At 44.2% G+C, this 26,129-nt stretch overlaps 1 protein-coding gene across 1 annotated transcript; it reads right to left on the bottom strand.

Annotated features, from left to right (window-relative positions):
• Nucleotides 1–4,280: 4,280 nt before the first annotated feature.
• Nucleotides 4,281–25,099, bottom strand: LOC309556651 (microsomal glutathione S-transferase 2-like). Its single transcript, XM_082259102.1, has 5 exons — nt 24,949–25,099; nt 10,733–10,832; nt 10,328–10,398; nt 8,072–8,153; nt 4,281–4,429 (listed from the first exon to the last, which is right to left on the bottom strand). The coding sequence occupies exons 1-5, from the start codon at nt 25,007–25,009 to the stop codon at nt 4,297–4,299; spliced, it is 447 nt and encodes a 148-aa protein (XP_082115228.1). The 5' UTR covers nt 25,010–25,099; the 3' UTR covers nt 4,281–4,296.
• Nucleotides 25,100–26,129: the final 1,030 nt, after the last annotated feature.

Raw genomic sequence — 26,129 nt, 5'->3', positions numbered from 1 at the left:
GCAAGTCTTTGACATAGCACACAGCCTCCAGAACCAAGGCAAAAATTGTGTTCGGCTGGGAAAGTCAAACCGTGCTGAATAGTGTAAAAGACTGATAGACACAGGTATGATCACAGCCTGATAATACTGAAATTTACAAGATCAAGCGATGATCATCCTTTGCCTAAGGGTACCTAGATGGTAGTAGGAAAGCTTTACATACCATAATTCTTTTCTGTATAAACTAAAGTGTGATTTTTTTTTATTCTTTATTGAGAGCCATTTAATGGATACTGTGGTTCTTTCATTCCCCTTTGGGAATTCTGCATAGTGACACGGGAGTATCAAATGCAGAGACAAGAATGAATGGAGAAGTTCAGATGACGTCAAAGGCTGGATTCACACTTTGTGTTGCTCCGGGAAAAGGGAAGCTTTTTCAAACAGGCACTCCAAAGGATTATGCAAACACTTCCCAACACACACATGTTGCAACACACCGCAATGCATAAATGAGTATAATTTGTGTGTTACAGTGCTGTGTGTTTAACCACTTAAGCCCCGGGAAGATTTTACCCCCTTCCTGACCAGGGCCTATTTTGCGATTCGGCACTGCGTGAGTTTAATGGACAATTGCACGGCCGTGCGACGCTGTATCTAAACAAATTTGACGTCCTTTTTTTTCCACAAACAGAGCTTTCTTTTGGTGGTATTTGATCACCTGTGCGATTTTTTGATCATGTGCTATAAACAAGAAAAGAGCATCAATTTTGCAAAAATAGCAATATTTTTCACATTTATTAATATGAAATTCCCCAAAAAAATGTAAAAATCTAAATTTTTTAACATTTTTGGCCAATTTGTTTTATGCTACATATGTTTGGTAAACAAAAAATCGCAAAAAGCGTATTTTGATTGGTTTGCGCAAAAGTTATCGCGTTTACTAACAAAGGGAAAGATTTTTGTCATTTTTGTTGTTTTTTTTAACGCGTAATGGCGGCGATCTGCGATTTTTTTTGCGGTACTGCGACATTGCGGTGGACAGATCGGACCCTTGACTGACATTTTTGACACTTTTGGGGTTACCAGTGACATTTCCACAGTAATCAGTGCTATACATATGCACTGTTACTGTAAAATTACACTGGCAGTGAAGGGGTTAACTTTTTTTGAGAGGGAGGGGTGGTGTGTGTCCCTAGGGGCGTGATTCTTACTGTGATTGGCTGTGGCTTGAGCTGTAGGAACAGTGATCAACGGTCCTACATAGTAGAACCGTATGATCATTGTTTCTATACAGGGGAGAATGACAGGCGGCTTGTTTACACTAGCCACCTGCCTTTCTCCCTCTGCAGCGACGATCGCCGAGTGACCGGCGGACATGGGGTCCGCCGGTCACACGCGCGGAGGGGTCCGTGACCACACGGGAGCGCGCCTCTGGGGGCGCGCGCTCTCGCTCCCTAGACCCTCACAGGCTAGCGACGTAGATCTACGTCACTCTGCCTGTGAGGGGCTGACTGCCGACGTAAATAGTCCTGCGGCAGTCGGCAAGTGGTTAAAAAAATTATGTTTGTCTGGTTTTACGTAGTCGAGGGAAGCCTAAAGTATTGCTCATAAATTTTCTTTCCCCACATGCCTCTTCAACCGGTTTGTCTGACAAGATCAATAACATTACTATCAGCCCATCCCCACATGGCAAGGTGCTAGGTGTAATCCTGGACTCTGAACTATCGTATCTACCCCACATCCAATCACTGTCCAAATCTTGCTGCCTCAACCTCTGCAACATCTCCAAAATACACCCTTTACTAACCAATGAAACACCAAAGCTCCTAATTAACTCCCTGGTCATTTCCGGCCTCAACTACTGTCTCTCCCTCCTCTTTGGATTACCTTTACACAGGCTACTCCCCCTCAGTCCATCATGCTGCCAGGCTCATCTATTATACCAACCGTTCATTTTTTAGCTACCCCTCTCTGCCAATCTCTCCACTGGCTACCACTTACCCAACTAATTAAATTCAAAATACTAACCACAACTTACAAAGCCATCCACAACTCGGCCCCCAGCTACATCATTAACCTAGTCTCAAAATACCATTCTAATTGTTCTTTTCATTCCTCCCAAGAACTCCGGCTAGCTCCTTCATCCTCTGATTCTTCCTGTATTGAATTGTATTGTAACTGTACTGTCTGCCTTCATGTTGTAAAGTGGTGCGCAAACTGTTGGTGCTATATAAATCCTGTATAATAAATAATAATACTGTTTTGAAGGGCTGTGTGAGGTCCCGGGATTACCAAATGAGTAACACTGCACCAGTTTTTATAGGAATCATTAAGACCTTGTCAAGACTGGAAGCAGCCTTTAAAACTCTATGAAAACCTGAAAGCTGCTGCTGCAGCAGGATGGGTCTGGATGGTGCACTGAGTGGTACTAATGTTTACAGCATTATGGGCCCAGGGATGATGAATGCTCAGAATGTAGACTGCTTGCGCTCCAAGCATTGATCCCTGGACATATATTGCCCAAAACATGACTGCTGAGGCGCCTCCCCATATAAAAAAACCACGCTTACCACAATTAAGTTGGAAAGGGCAAGGCCACAGCTTTATTTATTTTCCAATAATATACCAGAACACGTCTAGACCAGTGCCAGTCACAGTTGTACTGTGAGCACTCTTAGTCATTAACATAACTTCCAAAAAGGGGGTAAGGGGGAAGGGGCTGTCCTTACCATCAGTGCTTGACAGACAGCCTACCCCCAATTTACAAGCAATGGCGTAACTCATTACCGGAACTTTAGCGCTGGCAAGGTCAAAACCGCCCTGAAAGCTGTGACAGACCGACTGAACGTCAGGGTGGGCAGCTCTTCACCGCAATTCTTCTCAAAAGGACCCAGAATTCCTTGGGAAGGTCCTCTTAACTGAGCTCAGGCCCATCCCCATACCCAAGGCTCCGTCCAATACATTTGATCCATATATCTTCCTGCATGTCCCAACTTCTGGCCATGACCCCATCAGTCAAGGCTCTCTTTCCTTACAGGGGTCAAGAGGCCTTCATTAGTACAACTTAGTGCACTGTCCTGCGGCAGCAGCTTTCAGCCATTTATAGAGTTTGACAGGCTGCCAGCAGAGTGGCTGGAGGTGTGCCCGTGCTTACCACCTGCATCTTAAGGCCGGCGTATCATAGGACAGTGACTGAAGAAAAAGACCAAGTGGTCCATCAAGTCTGCCCACAAACTCATGTTTCAGGGCTAAATATCCAGCGTGCATGAGGTCTAACGTGGAAATGTTCATGAACAATGTTCATTAGAGAAACCTGATGTATTAAAAGCCTTCACTGATTGTGCCATAAGATTTAATGGAAATACCATAAAACTGTTTTTTAAAATCAAGTCACATGATCCCACTGTCCTGTTTCCTATATGAAAAGATGAAGCCTAGAAAGGAAGGATCGCTGTAGACTCAGAGGATGTACTAGGTAACGTGATGTAGTCATCAAACACTAGAAGATGTGTTCTGGAAAATAATCAGTAGGCATGGCACAGGGAGGTATTATGTTGTCAATCAGCCTCTATGGGTGGAGAAGGACCTACTAATGCCACTTCCAGTTGACGCTCTGAGCTGTGGTGGCACTGTGGCACAGTGGCTAATACATTGTTATTTTGTTGTGGTGCCATTTCTACAGCTAAGATGAAATCTTAGATTTGATTTTACCCAAGATTTAGTGGCGGGTATATTTAAATGTTGGGAGCAGATCAACATTGTAAAATATAAGGTGTAAGGTGTTAAGTGGAAGAACAATGAATCACCTTGATGTCCACTTTCACATGCAAATTACATTATGCCTAATTTCAGTAAAGGTCACATGAATATTGCAGCAAACAAGGTTCTCACAGACTTTACAACCTGTGATTTGCTACAGTATACATTCTGCATAGCAATGTTTTTTGTAATAATAATTGTCATACAGGGAATAGTAATGTGTGCACATAAACTGTAATACTGGGCAATTATTCTTTTTTTCTCATCGGCTGTGGTTTGTGGAGATGGACTTCATTCATGAATATATGAAACGTCAATAAAAGAAATATAGAGAAATTACGCGGCTCAGGTTATCCTTCAAATGTTATTGTTCTCTCAGCCAAATAATGACAGGTTATATCAGCTCTACTTTTGAAGCAACCATAGAACAAGATTGACCATGGCCACTGATGATGGACATAGCACGTATATATAAATGAGACAAAATTACCAAAATGATTTTAAATTCATATCTACACATAATTGTGAACACAAGTCATAAGAACAGTTTATGTGTATTTACAATATATTTTTTAACTTTTTAAAGATATTTATATCCAGGTAAATCTTAAAAAGGTCATTTGTAATTCCAAGGATAGCAAAAAGAAGTAACAGAAATGTTGAGATCAGGCTGAGATAAAATCCCGGGATCCTGAAAAAGAAAGCATACAAATGCATGATATAAGTAATTAATACATACCCCAATCATGATGCAGTTGTAATCGTAAAAGGTTAATCTAGTGCATAGAACATCAATGATGCACAAGGCGTATCACCTTACTTGTAGTCAGAAACATGACAGATGAGTGTTGACTGGCTTAAATTGGTAGCTGCTCTTTGTTCTTCGCCTAACTTACTAAAGTAAAGCTATATTTTACACATACTTGATTTACAACACAATGGAAATTCCTTACCTTTCCTGTATTGACGCACTTTACAAGCTTTTCCAACAGTCTGAAAGAGGCCTTTGAAAGCAGGGGCGGATGTACAGGCCATGGCGACCGGGCCCCACGCTGCAGGGGGCCCTGGAGGGCACCCTGTGTGCCTGGATAGGAGGATAGGCAAGGGCGGCTGAGATGGAGCTCCTCCACCCTAAGCAGAACTGTCACACATTGGAAAGTGAAAGCACAGTGTGTGCTGTGCTCTCTGCTTCCCCCTACAGTGCAATACCCAGCAGGAAGGAAGCTAAGATACAGTACTGCCATTTTTAAAAGGCTTTCTCTATGTATGTGCATTTTTTTATGTATGTGTGTGTGTGCTTATATATGTGTATGCGTATTATGTGTGTGTGCTTATATACTGTATGTGTGTGTGTATGTGCTTATCAGTAACATAACTAGAACCTTCAAGGCCCTGATGCAAGAAACCATAAAGGGCCCCCCTGACCCCCCGGATGGGGAACTTCACTCCCAGCCCAGTGGTGGAATGCCAGGGCCAGTCGCAAGTGCAATGTTTGTGTGGTAGTTCTGCCACTGGTGTCAGTAGTTTTATTATTTTTATTTAATTTTTCTACCATTTGTTTTATTCATTTTTTTCACAATATAATATTTTTTCAAATATTTTTTTTACAATTTTTTAGGAGCCCTGTTGGGGGGCTTTGGTGAAAAATCAGGAGTCTAAACAGACCTCTGATGTTCCACCTTTGAGACACAGCTTTCCATCTCCTCTGAAGCCTCAGCTGCACAAAATAAATGGATAGGAATTGCTCTGTACAGAGCTTCCCATTCATTCACATACTGACGCATTGTAAACACAGTTTACTATGTTTCAGTTATGAATAGACAGAGTCAGTGATCGTTATGGATTAATGACTCTATTCAGAAAAGGCTTCATCCTGACAGATCCCCTGCAGCAGCCCGGATGGAGAGGGGAACCTTGCAGAGCTATGGGAACGAGGGGGGGGGGGGGCAGGAAAAAGCACAGGGTGGGCTGGAGAGCAGTAGAAAGAATCTACACAGGAGGATCTCCAATCTCTTAATTCCCCAACTCTGCTTCTCCTCCTCTCCCTCCCCCAGGCACATTACTCGTGTCACAGAATATGCACAAAATTGCACGTGTTCCTGACACGCAGACAAACACACAGGGGTGTTATTCGTTCCTAATGGTACCCCTACACATTGGCAAACATGGTGCATTTGTGGTGCAGCACAATTAGAAAAAATAGATAAGGGAATTTTTTTCTCTGTGTTTCTGTGGGGCAGCCCACTGAAATTATTTTGCTGCCTATACGCAGCACACAGCTGCACAGATGTGAACCAAGGGCTTGTTCACATGTGAGGCTGAGGGGTGGTAAAACTCATACTCATTCCCTGGGCATGCCCAGAAGCTGTTCAGGGATGACGCGCCTGCCCCGGAAGTGACGAGCAGGGCCGGTGCAGGGCATTCTGGGACTCTGACGTCACCGAAGAGGACGCTCCGGCTTCAGCTGCCCACACCTGAGATGGCAGTGCTGGACAAGACATTTTCAAGGTAAGTATTTCTTCTTACAGGTAGAGTGAAACAGGGGACAGTTCAGAGGCTATCGTTGCTTAAATGCACTAGCCCTGACTGTCCCGGGGGTATTTTTAGGTAAAAAACATTTTTCAGGGTGGAACTCCGCTTTAAGTAGACGCTTCTGACAATGCTCTGTATGGGCAAACTACAGGTTAACGCCAGCCTTACATTTGGTCCTACACAGTTGTACAGGGTCTTCTCCTGTACTGAAAGTGCTTATTCTGATTTCACTGCACACTGATCTTCTCACAGGGTGCATTAGAAGTTGCAGCAATCTGATAGAGCTTTCTCATTTCCTGGTCGGAGGAAGATCATCATAATCTAGTTCTTTTCTTCTCACTTCTGTCTCTGGCCGAACTCTTTCATTCATTAGAATTCTGTTCTGTCAATCAGTGAGGCTCAGCATCACATGTGGCATTACCTAGGGTGATCTGCATGCAAATACAGTCTGCCCACATGTGCCCACTTTAAGGCATTTTGATATTTGCATAAATTCTACCAAGAAGTAGTCCACTGCTTGCATCAGGGCTTCGGGTTCTGAACAGGACTGCTGAGCAGGGTGCTGTGATGCTTCCAGGAAGCTATGTGCAGCACCTTGCTGGCTCCTACCACCAGCCATGATTTGTTTGCCTTGCAAATATAAACACAGAGACCCAGTCCCTAGGCCTCAAAATAGGATATGTAATAAAAACAGAAAGTTTTTTTTATTTTTTTTAAATTTCATTAGCATTTTTATGAGGTAGAAGGAGGGGATGAAGAAACCAGGAAGGGCAAAGTATAAGCAGAATAAACTTCAGCTTTAAGCTCATGGGGCTACTTTTGATTCTTGAGTTCTTCTTAAAAAATGTTTATTTCACAATAAACCTTCTGGATTAAAGTGGAAGTAAAGCCTAACTATAACTATGCTTAAAAATATTCCCTCACTTCTCGTACCTGTCCTGTCTAACCTGTATTAAAAATATATGTGTACCTATTTTCAATCTCCTCTGGTCCAGTCTTAAGATCCTTCAGCTCTGTGTATGGTAGCATTGAAAATGGCTCTAAATTCTGGGAGCCATGACATCACCCACCCATAGGCTCCAAAGGCTCAGCCATTCTCGCTTCTCCCTTTTCTTCCCTGCAGCAGCTGCACAGTAAAACAGGGGAGCTGAAACTGCGGGATCCTGTGACTGGACTGGATCAGATTATAAATAGGTAAGTATATACAAGCTATGCAGAATAGGTAGGAGTAGAGAGTAGGGAACATTTTTATGATTAGTTATAGCTAGCAGGGGCGTAACTACAGGGGTTGCAATCGCTACCGGGCCCCATGCTCCAGGGGGCCCGGTAGCAAACCAGTGGGTGAACTTTCAGGATCGCAAAGGTCACACTTGCGACCGGACCCTGGCATTGCACCACTGTGGGTAGGCCCCAAGATTGTAGGAAGGGGGCCCACTGCAGAACTTGTGAAAGAATCCTGCTGCGGGACTGAAATAAAAGGCCATGCAACGAGTGTAAAGAGCCCCAGGATTAGTGGGAAGAGCCCTGGGCTTGAAGGTAAGGGCCCCGGCCAGGGGTCTGGGGGGCCCTTCATGGTTTCTTGCATCAGGGCCCTGAAGGTTCTAGTTACGCCTCTGATAGCTAGGCTTTACTTCGACTTTAAGTATATATCAGAACTGCCTCTCTGACTAGAGCGCTGCTTTTATAGTCCATGCAAAGTCATGTCTTATTGTCTTGTATCATGGTGTTACGAGTTTCAAAGTTCACATGATATTAAACTAACAGGCAATTTATTTGTTTTAAAATGAAACCTGTTTCTTACCTGCCCTGCGCAGATTCTATGTATCCTTTAAAATAGGTGTGACGTGCAAATATGTACAGCAATCCCAAGGCTGCAGCCACTTCTGAAAAACAAAACATGACAGTAAAACTATAGGGTGAGCCACTGCGATGGGGTTTCCTCCAAAGTATCTATCACATAGGCCTGGTACATGTGATGAGATTATCGGACGGATGATCATCGTCTTTTTTTTGCATGCTAATCTCATTTAAAATGAGGTTTTACAAAAATTCTTGAATGAAAGAATAAAAATTCGCAAGTGATGTAATGTATTGCATTTTTTGGACCAAAACTGTACTGATTAAAAGGAAAAAATTGTACAATCTTGTATCAAACGAGAAAAAATGTTGCGTCTGTTCCTTTTGGATAATTTCAGACAAAAACGATGTCCCAACGATCAGATTACTATAGGATCGCTTTAAAAGCAGTATTTTTTGTCAAATTTTCTGATCGTAGGTACAGGCCTTAAGGCACATACTTTGGGGGGTATGTTGGAAGAATTTTGTGGGACAGTACAAGACAGTTATTGAAATAAAATCCCCCACTGGGACATAGATGGCCAAAAAAACTGGGTAACCCTTCCAAATTTGAGAATTTCTTTCACTTTCGCTCTCGGTAATAAAAGTAAGCAGGAAAAATAGAGAGCATGAATCTCCCTGAACGATGCAAAAAGGGCAAAAAAAACATAGCTGATATGTAATCTAGATGTCAATTTAAGTGCTCAACGTGAACCTCAGTTTACAACTTTGCACCCTACTAAACAAAGTCTCCTTCTACCCGTTGCATTAGAAGCAGCCTTTAGGGCTGCTGCAAGACTGGAAACGTAAAGTAATGCAGGGGAAGACAACCTTTGAAAAGGTGGAGATCTACCTGAACAACATGAAAGTGCTCAAAGATCACCGGAGTTCGGCTCCCTTATTTTTTTTTTAAAGACATTAACTAGTAGGGCCTAACTAAATAGTAAGGAAAACTTCGAAAAATATAATAAAAACAAATGTCACTGTAAAAATAAATAAACTTAGCCTATCTTCAAAGTGGACAGTGTCAGTCAGTAGGGCAGTGGATGGTGTGTAGACAGTGTCAGTAGGGCAGAGGACAGCATCAGTCAGTAGGGGAGAGAACGGTGTCAGTCAGTAGGGCAGAGAACGGGGTCAGTCAGTCAATAGGGCAGAGAACGGCGTCAGTCAGTAGGGCAGAGAACGGGGTCAGTCAGTCAATAGGGCAGAGAACGGCGTCAGTCAGTAGGGCAGAGGACGGCGTCAGTCAGTAAGGCAGAGGACGGCCTCAGTCAGTAGGGCAGAGGACGGCCTCAGTCAGTAGGGCAGAGGACGGCCTCAGTCAGTAGGGCAGAGGACGGCCTCAGTCAGTAGGGCAGAGGACGGCCTCAGTCAGTAGGGCAGAGGACGGCCTCAGTCAGTAGGGCAGAGGAAAGGTGTCAGTAGGACAGCAGACAAGGGTGTATACATGTGGCTGCAGGAATTATACCCCCTGATGCTTTCAGTGGGTGCTACGGCCCACCAATTGCGACTCATTCAAGTAAATAGGGCTACTCTGCAAGTGCCCCTCAACTGCGTGTTTGTGGGGGGGTTTGCATAGTTGCCTCATTCACTTAAATAGGTCGTGCTTGGTGGCTGCTACACCCAACAAGCATGACCGGGCATAGAATTCCCGCTGCAGCCATGTGTACACCCTTAGTGCCCTGAGCCCCCTAAATTAGTAACACGGAGTTCACATAGTTTTAGATGCTGTTCTGGCCATTTCACTATCACGTAAGTTATTCTGACCTGAATCAGGAGATTGAAGGCACAGAGCTCTTATGTCTTGCAAAACACCTGCGGGCACCGCTTTGGCTAGCAGAGCTTTGAGGCGTAGTGCAGTGGATATCACTCCGCCATATACTGCTGCCGGGACTACAGAATAGGCATGGGCCAATGTGGCCGCCTGCTCAGTCCACGACTGCCTTCTCCCTCCGCGGCCGGCGCCTGTTCAGGTGCAAATGACAGAAGTAGTCCCACTGTGTTTGATGCTTTGGGGACAACAGGTCGGCATGCCGAAGGCAGCCGCAGGATCTACCGGTTAACTGGACACAGTCGACCGCTTGCCGACCCCTAAAGTAATGAATTTATACAAATGTTTAGACTGGTTCAAAGAATTTAATAATTTGGAGTATGTACAGTATATGTAACATAATCTTGACATTAAAGAAACTTTCAGTCTTTTCAAAAACTGCTACATTACCTTGAGAAAAGTATATTCCGGCTGTCCAAAGAACAACAAGAAATATGGGATAAAATTCTACGCAGTTTTGCCTAAGAACAGAATAAAACATAAATGTTGTTTGAATTGACTACAGAACTACATTCACACATGGCTCTATAAATGTATCTATAGATAAAGATAAATATATAGATGTAGATAAATAATGTCAGGAAGCATTTTATTATTAATACGGGTAAAAAAAAAAATGGTCAGCACTTTTCTCATATACAGTTCAATTTTTGTTTCATCTTTGTGGTTCATTGATTTAGTCACTTATCAGCTTTGCGACTTTAACCCATACCCATTGACATGACATAAAATGCCTGGTAGAGGTAGGTATTTCTGCTATATTTAATTAGTGCTACATCATAACAAGGAACTTACTGTGCACGGAATGTCCTCTCAAATTCTGGAGGTCCTGTGACTGCTGGAGGCATGATCTTGTGTTTCATTCTAGACCTCCCCACAAGTCTGGCATAGTATCCTATCAAAAAAAAAAAAGTGCATGCAAATAAATTGAAAAACGCATTTTGCACAAGTTTCACTTTGCTAGGTTGATAAACATACATTTCTGAAAAACTGGATGCATAGAAAGAAAATGTTAACATGCTGAATTAAGTAATTTTAAACCCTCTGTTTTTTGAAGCACTTTCAGCGCCTGGTTTAATAACTTACTGATTGAGCAGTTTCTTTATTTTTTAATCCTTGCCTGTGTTCCTGTTTAAGTTGGTGCTATGACTGCAGCCCCAGGTTTCCTGTTTCATGGAGGCTCCTTTCTTTTGCAGCATCCGATGGAGCCATCCTTGCATGCAAGGACCAGAGTTGTGTTTCCATACACTGAATCAATAGAAAAAAAAGCCCCATAGCCTAGGATGGCAAGGCACTCCCCTGCTCCTTCCTTCCTCCCTTCTTCAGACTGGTTGGACACTGTATTGTCCACTGTTAACACTTTCCTGTAGAGAGGGGAGGTTCAGGGAAGCAGCACAGAGAGGAAGCCAGCAGCACTGAAAGTTCTAAACTGCAAGTGCTGAGTAAGAATTATAACAAAAAGTTTGCTGCAGAATATTTATTTTTTTGTGCTCAATGTGTTCGGTTAAACATGCTGAGGGTTTAATACTACTTGAAAGAGGATCTCTAATCTAGGTAAAAAAAAAGAAATTTAGAGTCAGCAGCTACAAATACTGTAGCTGCTGACTTTTAATACACTGCTTAAAAAAAATAAAAGAACAAATTTTAATCAGAGTATAGCATCAAGTCAATTATACTTCTGGGATATTCTGAAGGTCAATTGGTCCAAGTCGCAACTATTGGCGATCGATCAGGAGGCCAAATGCACAGCCCCGCCAGATGTCTTGCTGCAGAGGGTAGATAGTATTGTATATCTGGGGGTACGGGTCTCCAGAGAGGCTTCTGATTTTATTGCACTTAATCTGGATCCGGTGGTCTCAGCGGTCAGGGTCCGACTGAAGGCATGGGAGAACCTTCCCCTTTCCCTTTTGGGTTGCATTAACCTTATTAAGATGAAGGTGTTACCTAAATGTACGTACTTATTTTGCAACTCGCCTCAATGGATACCAAAATCGTTTTTCTCAGCTCTAAATAAATTGGTTTTCCTCCTTTTTGTGGGGCCCGCGCCCTCCACGGTACAAATTCTCTACCCTTATGCACCCCCTTTCCCAAGGGGGGCTGGCTTTTTCCGATTGTCACAAGTACTTTATTGCTTCTCAACTGGTTACAGCTAGGTGGCTTGCTCCAGATATTTCCAATTCTGCAATTGTGGTGAAGGCGGCGGGGCTCGGGTCCGTGGAGGCCCTTTCCCTCCTGCTCTTTATGGGGCCTAGGGCTCCATACGGGCTTACCACCTCCATGAAAACAGTACTTCGGGCCTGGAAAACCGGCTTGCAGCTTGAGGAGTACCCGACCGCCGTGGTCTCCCCCAACACACCGCTATGGAATAACTCCACCTTGTCAACACCTTTTTCCCTCCCTGACCAAGTAGCTTGGACCAAATACAACATAAAAAAGGTCTCAGACGTGACATTGGATCTCTCCTTTCCCTCCATTGAGCATTTAACCACTACTTTCAATGTCCCCTCCTCCCATGGTATCTCCAGTTCTCCCATGCCTTCCGGTCCCAATTCCCCTTAGGGAGTTCTCAGGTGGTACAGCCGGATCTGGAGCAGATGCTACGGTATGACTGCTCGGAACGGCGGTCCCGGGTTCTCTATGCCCATCTCCTCTGGGTCTTCTCTCCGAAGCTCTCTGGCCTACGTTCTTGGGATGTTCCGGACTTGGACCCGGAGGACTGGATAAATATGTGGGAGCTCCCCTTTAAAATACTGGTTTCCCTTAGAGACAGGCTCATCCAATACAAGATAGCCCACAGAGCATATCTCACCCCATATCGCCTTCATAAAATTCACGCCTCCCACCCCCCCAGCCTGCTGGTGCTGTGGTCAGGAGTCGGGCGATTTCCTTCATATATTTTGGTCCTGCCCGGAACTTTCCACATCTTGGTCTTCGGTACTCCTGGTGATCAGGGGGGGGGGGGGTCTTGCAGGTCGCGATTGACCCCTCCCCCAGGATCTGCCTGCTGGGACTGCTTGATGCCCCGGGTGGCTGAACGGACGCTGTTGGGCCTATTGCTCTTTTATGCCAGGAAAACTATAGTGCTTCATTGGAAACAGCGGAGCCCCCCCCCCCCCCACGGTGTTACATTGGAAGAAATTAGTGAATTCGGTGATACCTCTTAAAACCTATGCACACAGAGGCTGCCCAAAAAACATGACAGAGTCTGGGCCAAATGGCTCTCTGATGCCTTCACCGCCATGAGTGATTAATGTGGACCCCACTTCCTTACCACAGATATCCTGTGCTGGGGCAACTTCTTTTGTGTTGCTTTTTCCTGTTTGTCGTTTTCAAATTTTATAAAAAGATAAAAAAATAAAAAATAAAAAACTTCTGGGATATTGATCTGGTCAGTTAAGTAGCAGAGAGGGGTTGTTAATCAGTTTCAGCTGCTTTGGTGTTAATTAAATTAACAACAGGTGCACTAGATGGGCAACAATGAGACGGCCTACAAAACAGGAATGGTTTTACAGGTGGAGGCCACTGAATTTCTTTTCTCTGCTCATCTTTTCTGACTAGTTTCTTCACTAGTTTTGCATTTGGCTAGGGTCAGAGTCACTACTGGTAGCATGAGGCGATAAGGTTTGCTGTGTCTCCCAGTCTCAAGAGCATGGAGGAAATTTCAGGAGACATACTATATTTTAATATAGTATATAAGTGTTATGTGGTTTATGCTATTATTTTTGTAATATGTTGTATTTTTGTATCATTATGTTCATTTAGATGACACCAATTTGCAACAGCGTTCCGGTTTTTCGGGCGTGCCGGTATATATCTATTATTGAATTTTAGTTGTATTTTTATATTAGCCAGGCTATTAAATCATTTCCTTGCGACTGAATATGGTCGTTTTTTAGTTTTTGAGTTTGTATGCAATATTCGGCCGGGTGGTCTGTTTTTCATTAGGGTTCTTACTTCCGGGTCCGGCGGTGTTTTGTGCTTCACTTGTGAAGCGCTAGCGTAATTTCCGGGGCGTGTCACCACGCCGGAAGACTGACCATTACACCGGTTCTCCACTTCCGGGTCCGGTGGAGTTTGCGCTTCTGCTTTGAAGCGATACGTCATTTCCGGGGCGTGTCATTACGCCGGAAGTCCGACGTTTACTTCGGTTCCGGTTTTTGCCAATATTGTTTGCGCCCCAGCTACGCCCCCTTGAAAACGTCTATGGACGAAAAGCTTCAGGAGGTGCCGTATCCACGTCTCTCGTCACGCCCGAATACCGGAAGTGCCTGCCCTGTGCCTTGGTGTGATCTATTATGCTACTGGCTTTTAATGTCCACCTATGGGTGAGTGCATTTCTTTTTCTATTTTAAATAAACTGAGTTAAGCAGTATTATGCTATGGGCTTGTCTCGTTTTGTATCCCATGCATACACTTGGTGAAAGTGGATCCAGCCTTTCCATCTGATTTGGAGTTTTCCCTGGTGGTTTCTTCCCTTTGGCGGATTACATTTGAAGTCTACTGGAGCTGCCTTGCTGGATATAGGTGGTAGTAGTCCTTAAACTACTCACTGCTCAATCCTTTCCATCCTCTGGTAAGAGGCTTCATGTGGTGGAGGTTTTCACGGAGTGTTTTGTGTCATCCTAACACACACCAGTGTGTATATCTATATAAAGCATCACCTTTATGAACTATTATTGTTCGTTTGAACATTTAGAGGACTTTGTATCTCTCTTTATCATTTATTGTTGATGCTTTTCAGTGTCCATTGTGCTGGTCTTATTATTTAGAGACTTGAGAGGTCCACTCATGAGATAGCACATCATCTAAATTATTTAGCGCAACTCTTGTTGTATATAATGTTTCTGACCAAACAATCAGAAACCAACTTCATGAGGGTGGCCTGAGGGCCCAACGTCCTCTAGTGGGCCCTGTGCTCACTGCCTGTCACCGTGGAGCTCGACTGGCATTTTTCATTGAACATCAGAATTGACAGGTCCGCCACTGGTGCCCTATGCTTTTCACAGATGAGAGCAGGTTGACCCTGAGCACATGTGACAGATGTAAAAGGGTCTGGAGAACTTTAATCTGCCTGTTACATCGTTCATCATGTCTGATTTGGTGGTGGGTCAGTGATGATCTGGGGAGGCATATTCATGGAGGGACGCACAGACCTCTACAGACCAGACAATGGCACCCTGACTGCCATTAGGTATCGGGATGAAATCCTTGGACCCATCATCAGACCCCATGCTGATGCAGTGGGTCCTGGGTTCCTCCTGGTGCACAACAATGCCTGGTCTTATGTGGCGAGAGTATTCAGCCAGTTCCTAGAGGATGAAGGAATTGATACTATTGAATGGCCCCCACGCTTGCCTGACCTAAGGTTTGTAGACCTTTGACTCGATAGAATGGCCCTTTTTGTTGGTGGCACTTTGGTCATTCGGCTTTGGCGAAAAATTTCAGAAATGGGTATCTTATATACGAAACCCACCTCCCAGCTTTTAGTCAATGGGCCGCTATCCACATTCATTCCATTGCGCAGAGAAACTTGTCAAGGGTGTCCTCTTTCTCTATTATTTGTGGTGGCTATTGAGACTTTGGCATTAAGGTTTCGGCAGTCAGGTTGGACACTATAGGTCTCTATGCTGATGATCTTATTTATCTGCAGGATGCTTCAGTGTCTTTGGGGGCTGCTATGCAGAATATAGATCAATATGGCACTTATTCCGGCCTTAAGTTCAATTGGCAAATATCGGCTTTGATGCCCCTCCACCCCCAGGATTTTTTTCTGGGAAGGAGCAGCAAGCCCTCCTAAAATTGTATCATCATTTAAATATTTGGGGATAACTATTACACTTTCTTCTTCAGATGCCTTGAAGGTCAATTTAGAGCCTTTATTACATGTTATTAAGACTAAATTACATGTTGCGGGCTAAACTCCCGCTCTCAGTGGCGGGCAGAATAAATTTGATCAAAATTATTCTCTTGCCTAAATGCCTGTATGTGACTTCCCATATGCCAGTTATAGTACCTAAGGCATGCTTTAAAAATTTAGATGCAATGTTTAGTTCATTCATTTGGGCAAATAACAGACAAAAACTTAAATTTGGCACTCTACAGCGCCCTAAAGTAGAAGCGGGTATGGCACTACCTAACCTGTACTATTATTACTTGGCTGGACAATTAAGACATCTGTCTGACTGGTTGACACTGGCCACTCCAGCAATGGTTGAGTCCCATTTGGCTTTTTTTCTTCAAACTTCATCATCTATTAATAGCTCTAGAAGCGCAATAACAGCCCTGGAAAAGGTATCTCTGCCTATTTTGAATTTAGCCCTCACAGTTTGGCGAGAAGCTAAACATATAACTGAATTTGGTGGGTAGGAAAGTGCGCTGATTCAATATAGGGTGTGCTGCTACCTTAGAGTGTATGTTGTAGAATAGGTAAAGAAATCAGGTGCGCTGCCCTAGTGCATATGTGCAACATACAAAATGATGTAAACAAATAAACCAAAAATGCAATAATAATGCAAAAAAATGAAAACGTATGCAAATCGTGTAAAACAAAAAATGTCCAGAAGGTGACTAGTGATAGACCTCCTATCTAAGTGGATGCCCTATCGGGAGAAACGCGTCAGAGAGGAGGCGCCGCGTCATCACATCTAGACCAGGCAGCGGTCCGCACTGCAGGCGGACCCCGCCATACAGCTCCTCCGTGAGGGAACTCGCTATTATTGTCTTCACAACTGTAAGTGCAACCATTTGTTTTAATAAAAATCTACTGTTGGTAATGCACCATTGCGGTCCCCTCTGTTGTGTCCCCTATTATTGAGGTCGACCAGACTAAGGAGTTACAGCAGCCAATCAGAGTCCAGCCACCTTTGGCAGGATCTTCTTTCGTCAGGCTTTCTGACTGGGTCTGTTCCTCTTGGACACAAGCAACTACATCAGCCATCCTAGAGTCCAGTAACCCCCGGCAGGACCACTCATCACCATAGAACCAGGCTTCTTGTTTGGCTTTTGTCCGGTAAGAGTCTAGGGAGCACGAGTGTGTCAGAGTGCCTTCTGTATTTCTGGGAACTTTTCTACCTGGCTGCATGACCTTTGGAGCGGTCATATTCATATATGCCCTTAACGTTTAACTTCTGGTAAGAGGCCAAGCTGGTGGTGGGACTTTGCACCTTCCAATCACAGTTCACCTTTCCCCAAGCTGGAAGTTTTTGTCACCATTTTTTGCACTTTATTTATGGACTTATAATATAACTGAATTTAAAGATATTATTGATGATCTCCCTATCTAGAATAATCCTATAGTACCCCATTTATTCCGCTCCTCTGACTGTTCTTTCTGGCAGCAAAAAGGTCCTAAATATATTAAAGACACATATGATAATAATGTCCTATCTCCCTTTGCGGAGATACAAAGAAAATATGATCTCCCCTGTAGTGCATTTTATAGGTATCTCCAACTTCGACATGCTTTACACACGCAGTTTGGAGTAAACAACACTAATTTCTCTAACTACCTGTTAATAGGGATACTGAGGTCACAGGGCCCCAAAGGTCTTATTTCAGAGATATACTCCAATTTGCTGTCAGCCACCATTAATCAAACTCCACTAACGATCTTCTCCAAAAGGAAACACTAAAAGCAAACACAACTTATCCCAGATCTATCGGAAGAGGAGTGGGAGAAGGCTTGTTCCTCTTATTTATATGTCTCTCCAGCTATTAATAGATTAATACAACTCTATATGCTACATCAATCTTATCTCACACCAACAAGGTTATATACCATGCACCGTATACCTGCTCCAAACTGTACTAGGTGTGATTGTACAAAACGCTGTATTCGCTCATGTTATGTGGCTATGCCCTGTGATTACTAGGTAAAGAGGTAAAGTGATTGATATTCTCTCCTCAATTCTCTCTGTACCCGTACCAAACCCCCCGAAAGTATGTCTTCTGGACATTCTAGATGAGGAATAGTGGCAAAGATATGATAGAACCATGCAAAAAGAGACATTATTCTTAGCGGAAAGTCTATAGTGATTAGATTGATTTAGCCTAACCCCCCCCCATCTATTCCCAACTAGATATGGATGGGGAAGGATATACTACCATACAAAAAAATTATTTGTGAACATAGAGGTTGCTCTATGAAGTATGGTAAGATGTGGGATAAATGGTGCTCTTCCTATCTTACCATTACCACTGATTACAATTGTTTGGGGGTGTATTTGTTCTGTAACCCAGGGAATTTTAATGCATCTCTACATATTGGGACCAAGGAGCAGTCTCCAGCTATCTTAAATGCTTATTGATGTGCCCAGATGTTTAGTGGATGTTGAGCCCTTTATAGTAATCCGAACATGATTATATTCCTGATATTCATTGAATTTATTCATATTAATTCTACATGTATTGTACCTTTTTCATGCTCATGTTGAGCAATTTATTGACTGTACTGATGTTTTACTTTATCAATAAAAAAAAAAAAAAAAAAAATTTGAGGTTTGTTATCTTCACAGAATGGCACATTTTTCAGCTTAATCTGCAAATAAGCAATTAGAGGTTCTTATACAACGTTACCAAGACAACCAACGACACCGCTCATGACAGATACAATCTGTTTTCTACCAATGCTCTGTAAATGAGATATTGATTCAGCATGTTTCTTATTAAACACTAGTCACATACACTTTGATCATTTATACAATCATTCAGTCTATTTACAATTAGGAATGCCCTCACACTACATAGTTGTTGGTAAACTTAAAGGTGATTTTAAAAGCAGAAATGTAACATGCTCTAGTCTGGATAGATGTTAGCAGGTGCAGTTAGCTAGTTTGCCACTAGGGGGCTCTTTCCCAAAATAGTGGGGAAATAGGAAATTATGTAAGTGAGCATTAGGGCCACTTTTTGGCCAAGCCTTCCTGTAGTGGTGTAATGGGTGGAGTTCAAGCCCATATAATTGCTAGAATGGGAGGAGCCTAAAGAGACAGGGCATTGGAGCCAAAGAACCCAGAGAGCCATGCGGATGCAGTCAGCTACTGCTAAAAGGTGAGACAGTTCAACGCCCAGAAGGACCAACTGTAGTCACCCTGACTCTTTAACAGTGGTCTATAGACTGAGCGGGATGCAAAAGGCATTTTAGGCCAGGCTATGTGTTATCTGATGGGAGTACTACTACACCTGGAAGCAGGAGAGTAATATCTGGGAGCGTGCCCGGCTGGGTAGACCAATTGAGTGGGACATAGAGAGAGACTGCTATACTACAGAAAAGCACATTGTTAACCACTTGACCAGATTTACCCCTTTCATGACCAGGACATTTTTTGCGATATGGCACTGCTATATTTTAACTGACAATTGCGCGATCATGCAACGCTGTACCCAAACAAAGTGTATGTCAATTTTTTTCCCCACAAATAGAGCTCTCCTTTGGTGGTATTTGATCACCACTGCGGTTTTTATTTTTTGCGCTATAAACAAAAAAAGAGCGAAAATTTTGAAAAAAAAAAAAAGAAATTTCTCTTTTGTTCATTGAGGGACACAGCTCCAGAATCTTCTTGACCATTGGGTTATGCTACCCCCTACAGGAGTAGGACACCAGGCAAGCAAAAAACGTTACCACGCCTCTAGGGCAGTCCCAGGGGGTATACTCCCACTTCCTGTTTTTTTTTCTGCCTAGTTAGGAGTAAGGACCTAGTTCCTTGCTCGGATCTCTGGTCCTAGCATTTTTTCTATTTAAACTGTTTTTTTTTTTGTTCCTGTAAGTACTAAAATCAACTGCTGGACTGGGCAACGAACTGGATATTCTAGATCCTTACGGTCTCCCCAGTCCGGCTAGCAAGAGCGTGCAGACCTCAGCTCCGCGCTAGGTCGACCGCGACATAGCCCCACTGGACAGGGGCTGGCCTGCGAGTTAAACGTCTTGCAAGGACACATACGTCATGGTCCAGGCCTGAGTCAAAGCGTGTCTCCTGGCCCGCAGCACCCCTATTCCGATGGAGAGGTGGTTTGCCTGGAGCGGTGCTCACCCAGTTCCATGGTATGGTAAGTAGTGTCTTCCCTTCCCTGGTGGCCTTTCAGGGTGGATGTGGCCCCTCCCTGGGATGGTCAGACCCCTGGGATCCCCTCCTTCCCACACAGCGTCCCCCCCATATGTCAGGGTCCCCTGTGGAACACCCCCCCATCTACCCACACCTAGCTCCCCCCTCCCGTTCCCCCCCAGGGGGCAGCCATATCTGTCCAGGTGTGTTGGGGGTGTCAAACAGGGGATGGGGGGGCGTGCCGCCGACAGCCGAACGCGTGTTGTTTTTGGGGAGAGTGTCCTGGTGGTGGCTCCTGCAAGGGCCCCTCATTACTGCTGAAATGTCCCTTGGTGTCCCCTGTGGGTCACGGGAGCCGCTTGGGCGCCGCGTGTAGCCATTTTGTCATGGATGGCTGGATATATATACAGCGGCCATGTTTGTGTAGTGCTGCGGCCATTTTCTTGCTGGTTTCCCATTGACTAAAAGCGGCTGGCAAGGTTTTGGAGCATTGTGGGCGTGACCCTCTAGTGCTGACCACCCCCACTTGCCTCCTCTGTTTATTCAGATTCTGAGTCTTATCTGGCAGCCGCGAGTCACCCTGCTGGTTCTGCGTCCACACACCCTGAGTGCTCTGATAGTGAGGATGATTCCTCTTCCACTCCAGCCACGCATGAAAAAGCGCTGGTTGTATCAGTGCAGGAAACTTTAAAAAATGGAGGATGCAGCTGTGGCTGCGTCGGAGGCACCAGTCACCTTCGGTACCCAAAAATCCTCAAAAGCGGCAAAAGTTTTTCCTTTTCCCACCTATTTTGACAAAATTGTCACAAATCAGTGGGGTTACCCTAAACGCAATGTGGTGGTTCCTAAGCGTTTCACTAGAAGGTACCCCTTTGAAGAGTCCCTGTTAAAAAAAGTGGACGGTCCCACCTGTGGTGGATTCCCCAGTTTCTAGGCTGAACAAATCCACCCTGATTTGGGTGGAGGAGTCTCTGGCCTTTAAGCACCCTTTTCCCAGGTCTGGCCTGGGAAGCGGAGAGCAGGTCTTTCCAGACCTGCAGACAAGCACTCTTCTGCCTGAAGGGGCGCCCCTACCCATATCTGGGTAGAGGGCCGTCTTTTTTTTACGGACCTGATTTAAGACAGGTGGGTCCACGAGCTGATTCTGTCTGGCAAGGTGTGGGGATTCTCTAACCGACGCCACAGAGCGCACTGGTGGCTCCGTGGCGCCAGTACCGTCTGATATACCCCTTCCCCCCCCTCAAACTTCTGCCGAGACTTCTACGAAGGATCAGGGCAGAAGGAATTCTGGTCATCCTGGTGGCCCCAGACTGGCCTTGCCGGTCTTGGTAAGCAGATCTGGTACAGCTGGTGCCAATGTCCCTTGGTGACTCCCTCTCAGAGAAGACCTGTTGGCCCAGGGGGCGATCTTTCATCCTGCTTCATAGTCGCTGGCTTTAATGGCTTGGCTATTGTAAGCCAAGTGCTGAAGGATAGGGGGTTGTCTGACTCAGTAATTCCCACGCTGTTGAAGGCTAGAAAATCTACCTCGCGATTTACCATCGCATCTGGAAGTCATAAATTGTGTGGTGTGAGTCTCTGGGGGGTTTCTCCTTGTACCTTTCGGTGGCACGGATTTTGGCATTCCTCCAAAGAGGTGTGGAACAGCGCCTGGCCTTGGGTACCATCAAGGGCCTGGTTTCGACCTTGGCGATTTTCTTTCAACGTCCTTTGGCTACGCATTCCTTGGTTCAGGGGGTTCACCTCTTGGCTGCACCTGTGCGGTCTCCGTTGCCTCCGTGGGACCTCAATTTGATACTGTCGGTTCTTCAGAAAGCACCTTTTGAAAATATTTGCGAGATTCCTCTGCTTACATTGTCCCAGAAGGTAGCCTTCTTGGTGGTGATTACTTCCACACGCAGGGTGTCCAAACTGGCAGCTTTGTCTTGTCGTTCACCTTACTTGGTGGTTTACGGAGATAAAGTGGTGCTTTGGCCTTGTCAATTGTTCCTTCCTAAGGTTGTCTCTGGTTTCCATCTAAATGAAGACATTGTGTTGCCTTCCCCTGTGTCCTAAGCCTAAGCATCCTAAGGAGATTGCCTTGCATTCTCTGGATGTGGTTCGGGCAATCAGGGTGCCGAGTCGTTTAGGAAATCAGACTCACTTTTTGTCCTTACGAATGGACCTCGCAAGGGGTTGGCCGCGTCTGCCGCCACCATTTCCAGATGGAATAGACAGATGGTAGTGCAAGCCTATTCAATCAATGGTCAGGTTCCTCCTTTCCCTGTTAAGGCACATTCTATGCGGGCGCTTAGTGCCTCGTGGGCCTTGCGCCATCAGGCGTCAGTAATGCAGGTTTGCAAGGGGGGCACTTGATCATCTGTGAACACTTTCACAAAATTTTACAGTAGATGTGTTGGCATCTGCGGATGCTGCTTTTGGCCGCAAGGTTTTAAAGGCCGCTGTTTGAGAGGACTTGATCCTCTTTGAGGGTGTATTGTTTTCAGAGGAGCTCCAGTTGTTCCTGGTTGAGCTCCATGTTACCTGGTTGGCTTTGTTTAGCCTTTGGGAATTTTTTTTTTTCCTGCTGTATTTTTTCCCATCCCTTGTGTTTGACACTGCTTTTGGATGTCAAGAAGATTCTGGAGCTGTGTCCATCAATGAACAAAAGCATACAGGTGATTGAACTGGATGAATCGATTCATCTGACTGAACGGATTCATTTGAACAGTTCACTATTGACTCAATAGGAGACAGGTCTGCTAATATGATCTCAGTGTGAGAGAGCTCCGCCCCTCCCTGCAACCAATCAGCCGGCTAACAGCTAATCAAAGCATCATGAGTCACCACCAGTAAAACAATACACTAAATCAATGATCAGGTAGCAGCAGTGATAAGGTACAGACAGCCTATTAGTTCACACCATAGAAACGCAGTCCGGATGCATTCCAGATCCTTTTTTGCATGCATGTTTTTGATGCAGTCAAGTGCATTTTTCCCCCTGTTTTTCTTAACCTTAAAGCGGAGTTCCGGACTCAAAAATCGATTTTGGGCCATCCGCTTGCTCTTGGTCACCTGAAAAATAAATGGATAGTTAAGATTTTTTTTTTTGTTTACTTACCTTGATATATGAAAAAAATATACTCACCTTTCTTCTACTTCCTCCATCTAGGGTCGCGGCCCGGGCCGTCACTTCCTCCTTGCATTGAATCCTGGGAGCTGAACGTCATCACTCCCAGGAATCAATGCGCCTGCACCGTCCCCGCTTGTTAGTTCCGGTGCGGGCGCGTCATTCCCTGCTAAACAGCTTCTGGGTATGCCCAGAAGCTGTGGAGGAATGACGCGCCCGCACCGGAAGTGACGAACGGGGCCAGTGCAGGAGCATTCTGGGAGAAGAGGACACGGAAGAGGATGCAGAAGAGGACATGCTGGCTTCAGCTGCCCACACCTGAGATGGCAGCGCTGGAAAATACATTTTCAAGGTAAGAATTTCTTCTAAAAGGTAAGTGCGACCCGGGACAGTTCAGAGGCTATCCATTGTGGAATGTACTAGCCCTGACTATCCCGGAGTATTTTTATAAAAATTTCACCCCCGAGGCCGGAACTCCGCTTTAAATAAGGACCTGTGCGTTCCAGTGTGTTTTTGATGTGTTTTACAGCATTCCAGTACAGTCCAGAGCAGCATGTTCTACTTTTTTTTTGGAACTGAAATTGCAGGGACTGGTGTGATCTATGCCACTGAAACCATAGAACCTACTTTCCATGTTTTTTCAATGCAGAAAAAGATCTACAGCGGACTGCATGTGGTGTGAACTGGCCCTAAATAAGGACATATGCATTATTGGTGCGTTTCAGTGCGTTTTTGATATGTTTTAAAGCGTTTCAGTACAGTCCAGTGCAGGAAAAAAGCAGCATGTTCTACATTTTTTTCTGGAACTGGAATTAGGGTTGCCACCTCATCCCTTTAAACCAGGACACACAATAATTACACAGGTTCTGTGGCTAATTAAGGTGGTAATTAAACTCACTTAGTGCCTTATATCAGCCACAGAACCTGTGTAATTAATATGTGTCCTGGTTTAAAGAGATGAGGTGGAACCCTAACTGGAACTAGGACGCACTGGTGTGAACTATGCTATTGAAAACCATATAACTTACTTTCCATGTGCTTTTGATGCACACAGAAAATGCACTGGACTGCATGTGGTGTGAACTGGCCCTTAAAAAGTGAATTGGTTTTTTTTTTCCTTTTTATTTTTTAATTAAACAGTAAAGAAACCATTATGGGACAATGCAATAGTTATAACACAGAACATCCAATTGATTACAATTCTAATTATATTGATCAAAAGTAAGGAAAGGGTTAAATACTCCATAGGTGACAGGTTATCAGTTTAGAATTACCAATGAATTATATTGCTAGAACGGTCGCTCTCACCCTGATCTTTGTTGTGTGAAGCAATCATCCTTTATGTACACGTGTGCGCCTACGCACGTTTATTCACATGCAGATATCGTGGTCGGTGGGGATGATTTAAGTTTTTTTCATCACTTTTTTCTTTTTTTTAACTTAACAAGGATCTGACAACCTTCTGTGAATCTGAGTCTTCTGATTCACATCATATAATAAGGTTGAGTCAGATCCGGAGCTTCGTTTCACTTGCTTGTCAGCAGACTCAGCGAGTGAACCAAATAATCGATTCATGAATCGGTTCATATCAATGAGTAGTTTGAAAATGAACCAATTCACATGAAGGAACCGAACTAGTGCATAAGAGGGTATTGTACCTTCCACATTTTTGTTTTGGAGCAAGGTGCATGACTTGCATGATTGCACAACATTGTCCTTTGGGCTTAGGCCGTCAGGAAGTGACACTGCTCTATATTCCATTTGCTGGTTTGAACACATTCTACAGGGCTATGGTAAACTGGCCTCTGTATATACACAAACTATATATGTTTAGGCACATAATAATCAGATACATTTTATCTTACCTTGCTGACATGCAGAAAGCAGGGAAATAACAGCAACAAGAATAATATTGTCTCCCATCATTCAGCAGGTTCAGGCTCGGACTCTGAGCACACAAAAAAGGAGTTACATAAGCCAGCAGATCATGACACACCCCAGTAGGCGGCACTGTTATTGTGATAACATTCCTTTTACAAGCAGTTTTGTATGTTAGGGGTTAAAGCATTCCGGCAGTTGCTTCCATGGTTGCAGAGCTGGAAAGACCAGCATAGTTTGCTTTTACATGATTCTGTGTGCATGACTACTAACCTTCTAAGAGGAGACAATATTTAGACAGAACGCATACTCTTGTCAACCCTCCTGAACACATGGACAATGCAGAATTAAAGCACATGACGAAAGGATTCATCAACCTGGGTCTTTAATACTACAAAATAACGACACGGACTGCGTGACATGGGTTGAATATGACCACAGCAGCCACTTTTATTAACCAAAGAATAAATAACGTAACAATAAAACATACCAATAAGTGCAATTTCAGCAATATAATTCTAACAATGCTTAAACCAGAAGGGTGTCCTTAGACACGATTTTAACTGTAATCATCCATGTCCTCAGCCGCTACCCAACTGGCTCGAAGACATTACGACACCACACATACTTCCATTTTCCCCACCAGGGGACCGAGCTCCTGGGAGGATCACCACTAACCAAGTGAAAGCACTATACCTTAGATGGGCCCCACAATTCTTTTAACAATTACTTGCTCACTGACAGGGCCGGCCTTAGGTGTTCAGGCGCCCTGTGTGAGCTAATCCTGTGGCGCCCCCTCCCTATCCTCACCCCTCGCCCCTCTAAACATGGCTGTATCTATTGAAAAACGATTTAAGAGTATAATTGCTGCTAACTGACTGCAAGTGGGTGCAGCAGCAAGATAAAAACAGGGAAAAATCAGCGCAAAAATACTCTAAGTATTTACCCTAAAATGATATATAAATAGGTCACCCAAATCGGTTTCTGTTGTAAAAAGTACACAGTGCTAAATTTTAAATTAAATCTGCATGGCTGCTACAGTATACATATCATATACCACTACTAAATAAATAACAATTAAATATTCATCACTTCTACAATGTGCAAAAAATGTATCAACATAGCGTGATTCCATAAAATACATAGGCTTTTATTTAAGTCTGGTGAA

This window comes from Pelophylax lessonae (genome assembly GCF_965119305.1).
Source record: "Pelophylax lessonae genome assembly, chromosome: 1".
Classification (NCBI taxonomy): Eukaryota; Metazoa; Chordata; class Amphibia; order Anura; family Ranidae; genus Pelophylax; species Pelophylax lessonae.
Note: the sequence above shows the minus strand (reverse complement) of the source record. Positions and strands in the feature narration are given on the sequence as shown.

Excerpts from the sequence above, each read along its gene's own strand:
- LOC309556651 (XM_082259102.1), bottom strand. The coding sequence starts at position 25,009 with ATGATGGGAGACAATATTATTCTTGTTGCTGTTATTTCCCTGCTTTCT. Across the intron at positions 10,833-24,948 it reads GCTTTCTGCATGTCAGCAAG|GATACTATGCCAGACTTGTG; the intron begins GTAAGATAAAAT and ends TTTTTTTGATAG. Across the intron at positions 4,430-8,071 it reads ATAGAATCTGCGCAGGGCAG|GATCCCGGGATTTTATCTCA; the intron begins GTAAGAAACAGG and ends TTTCTTTTTCAG.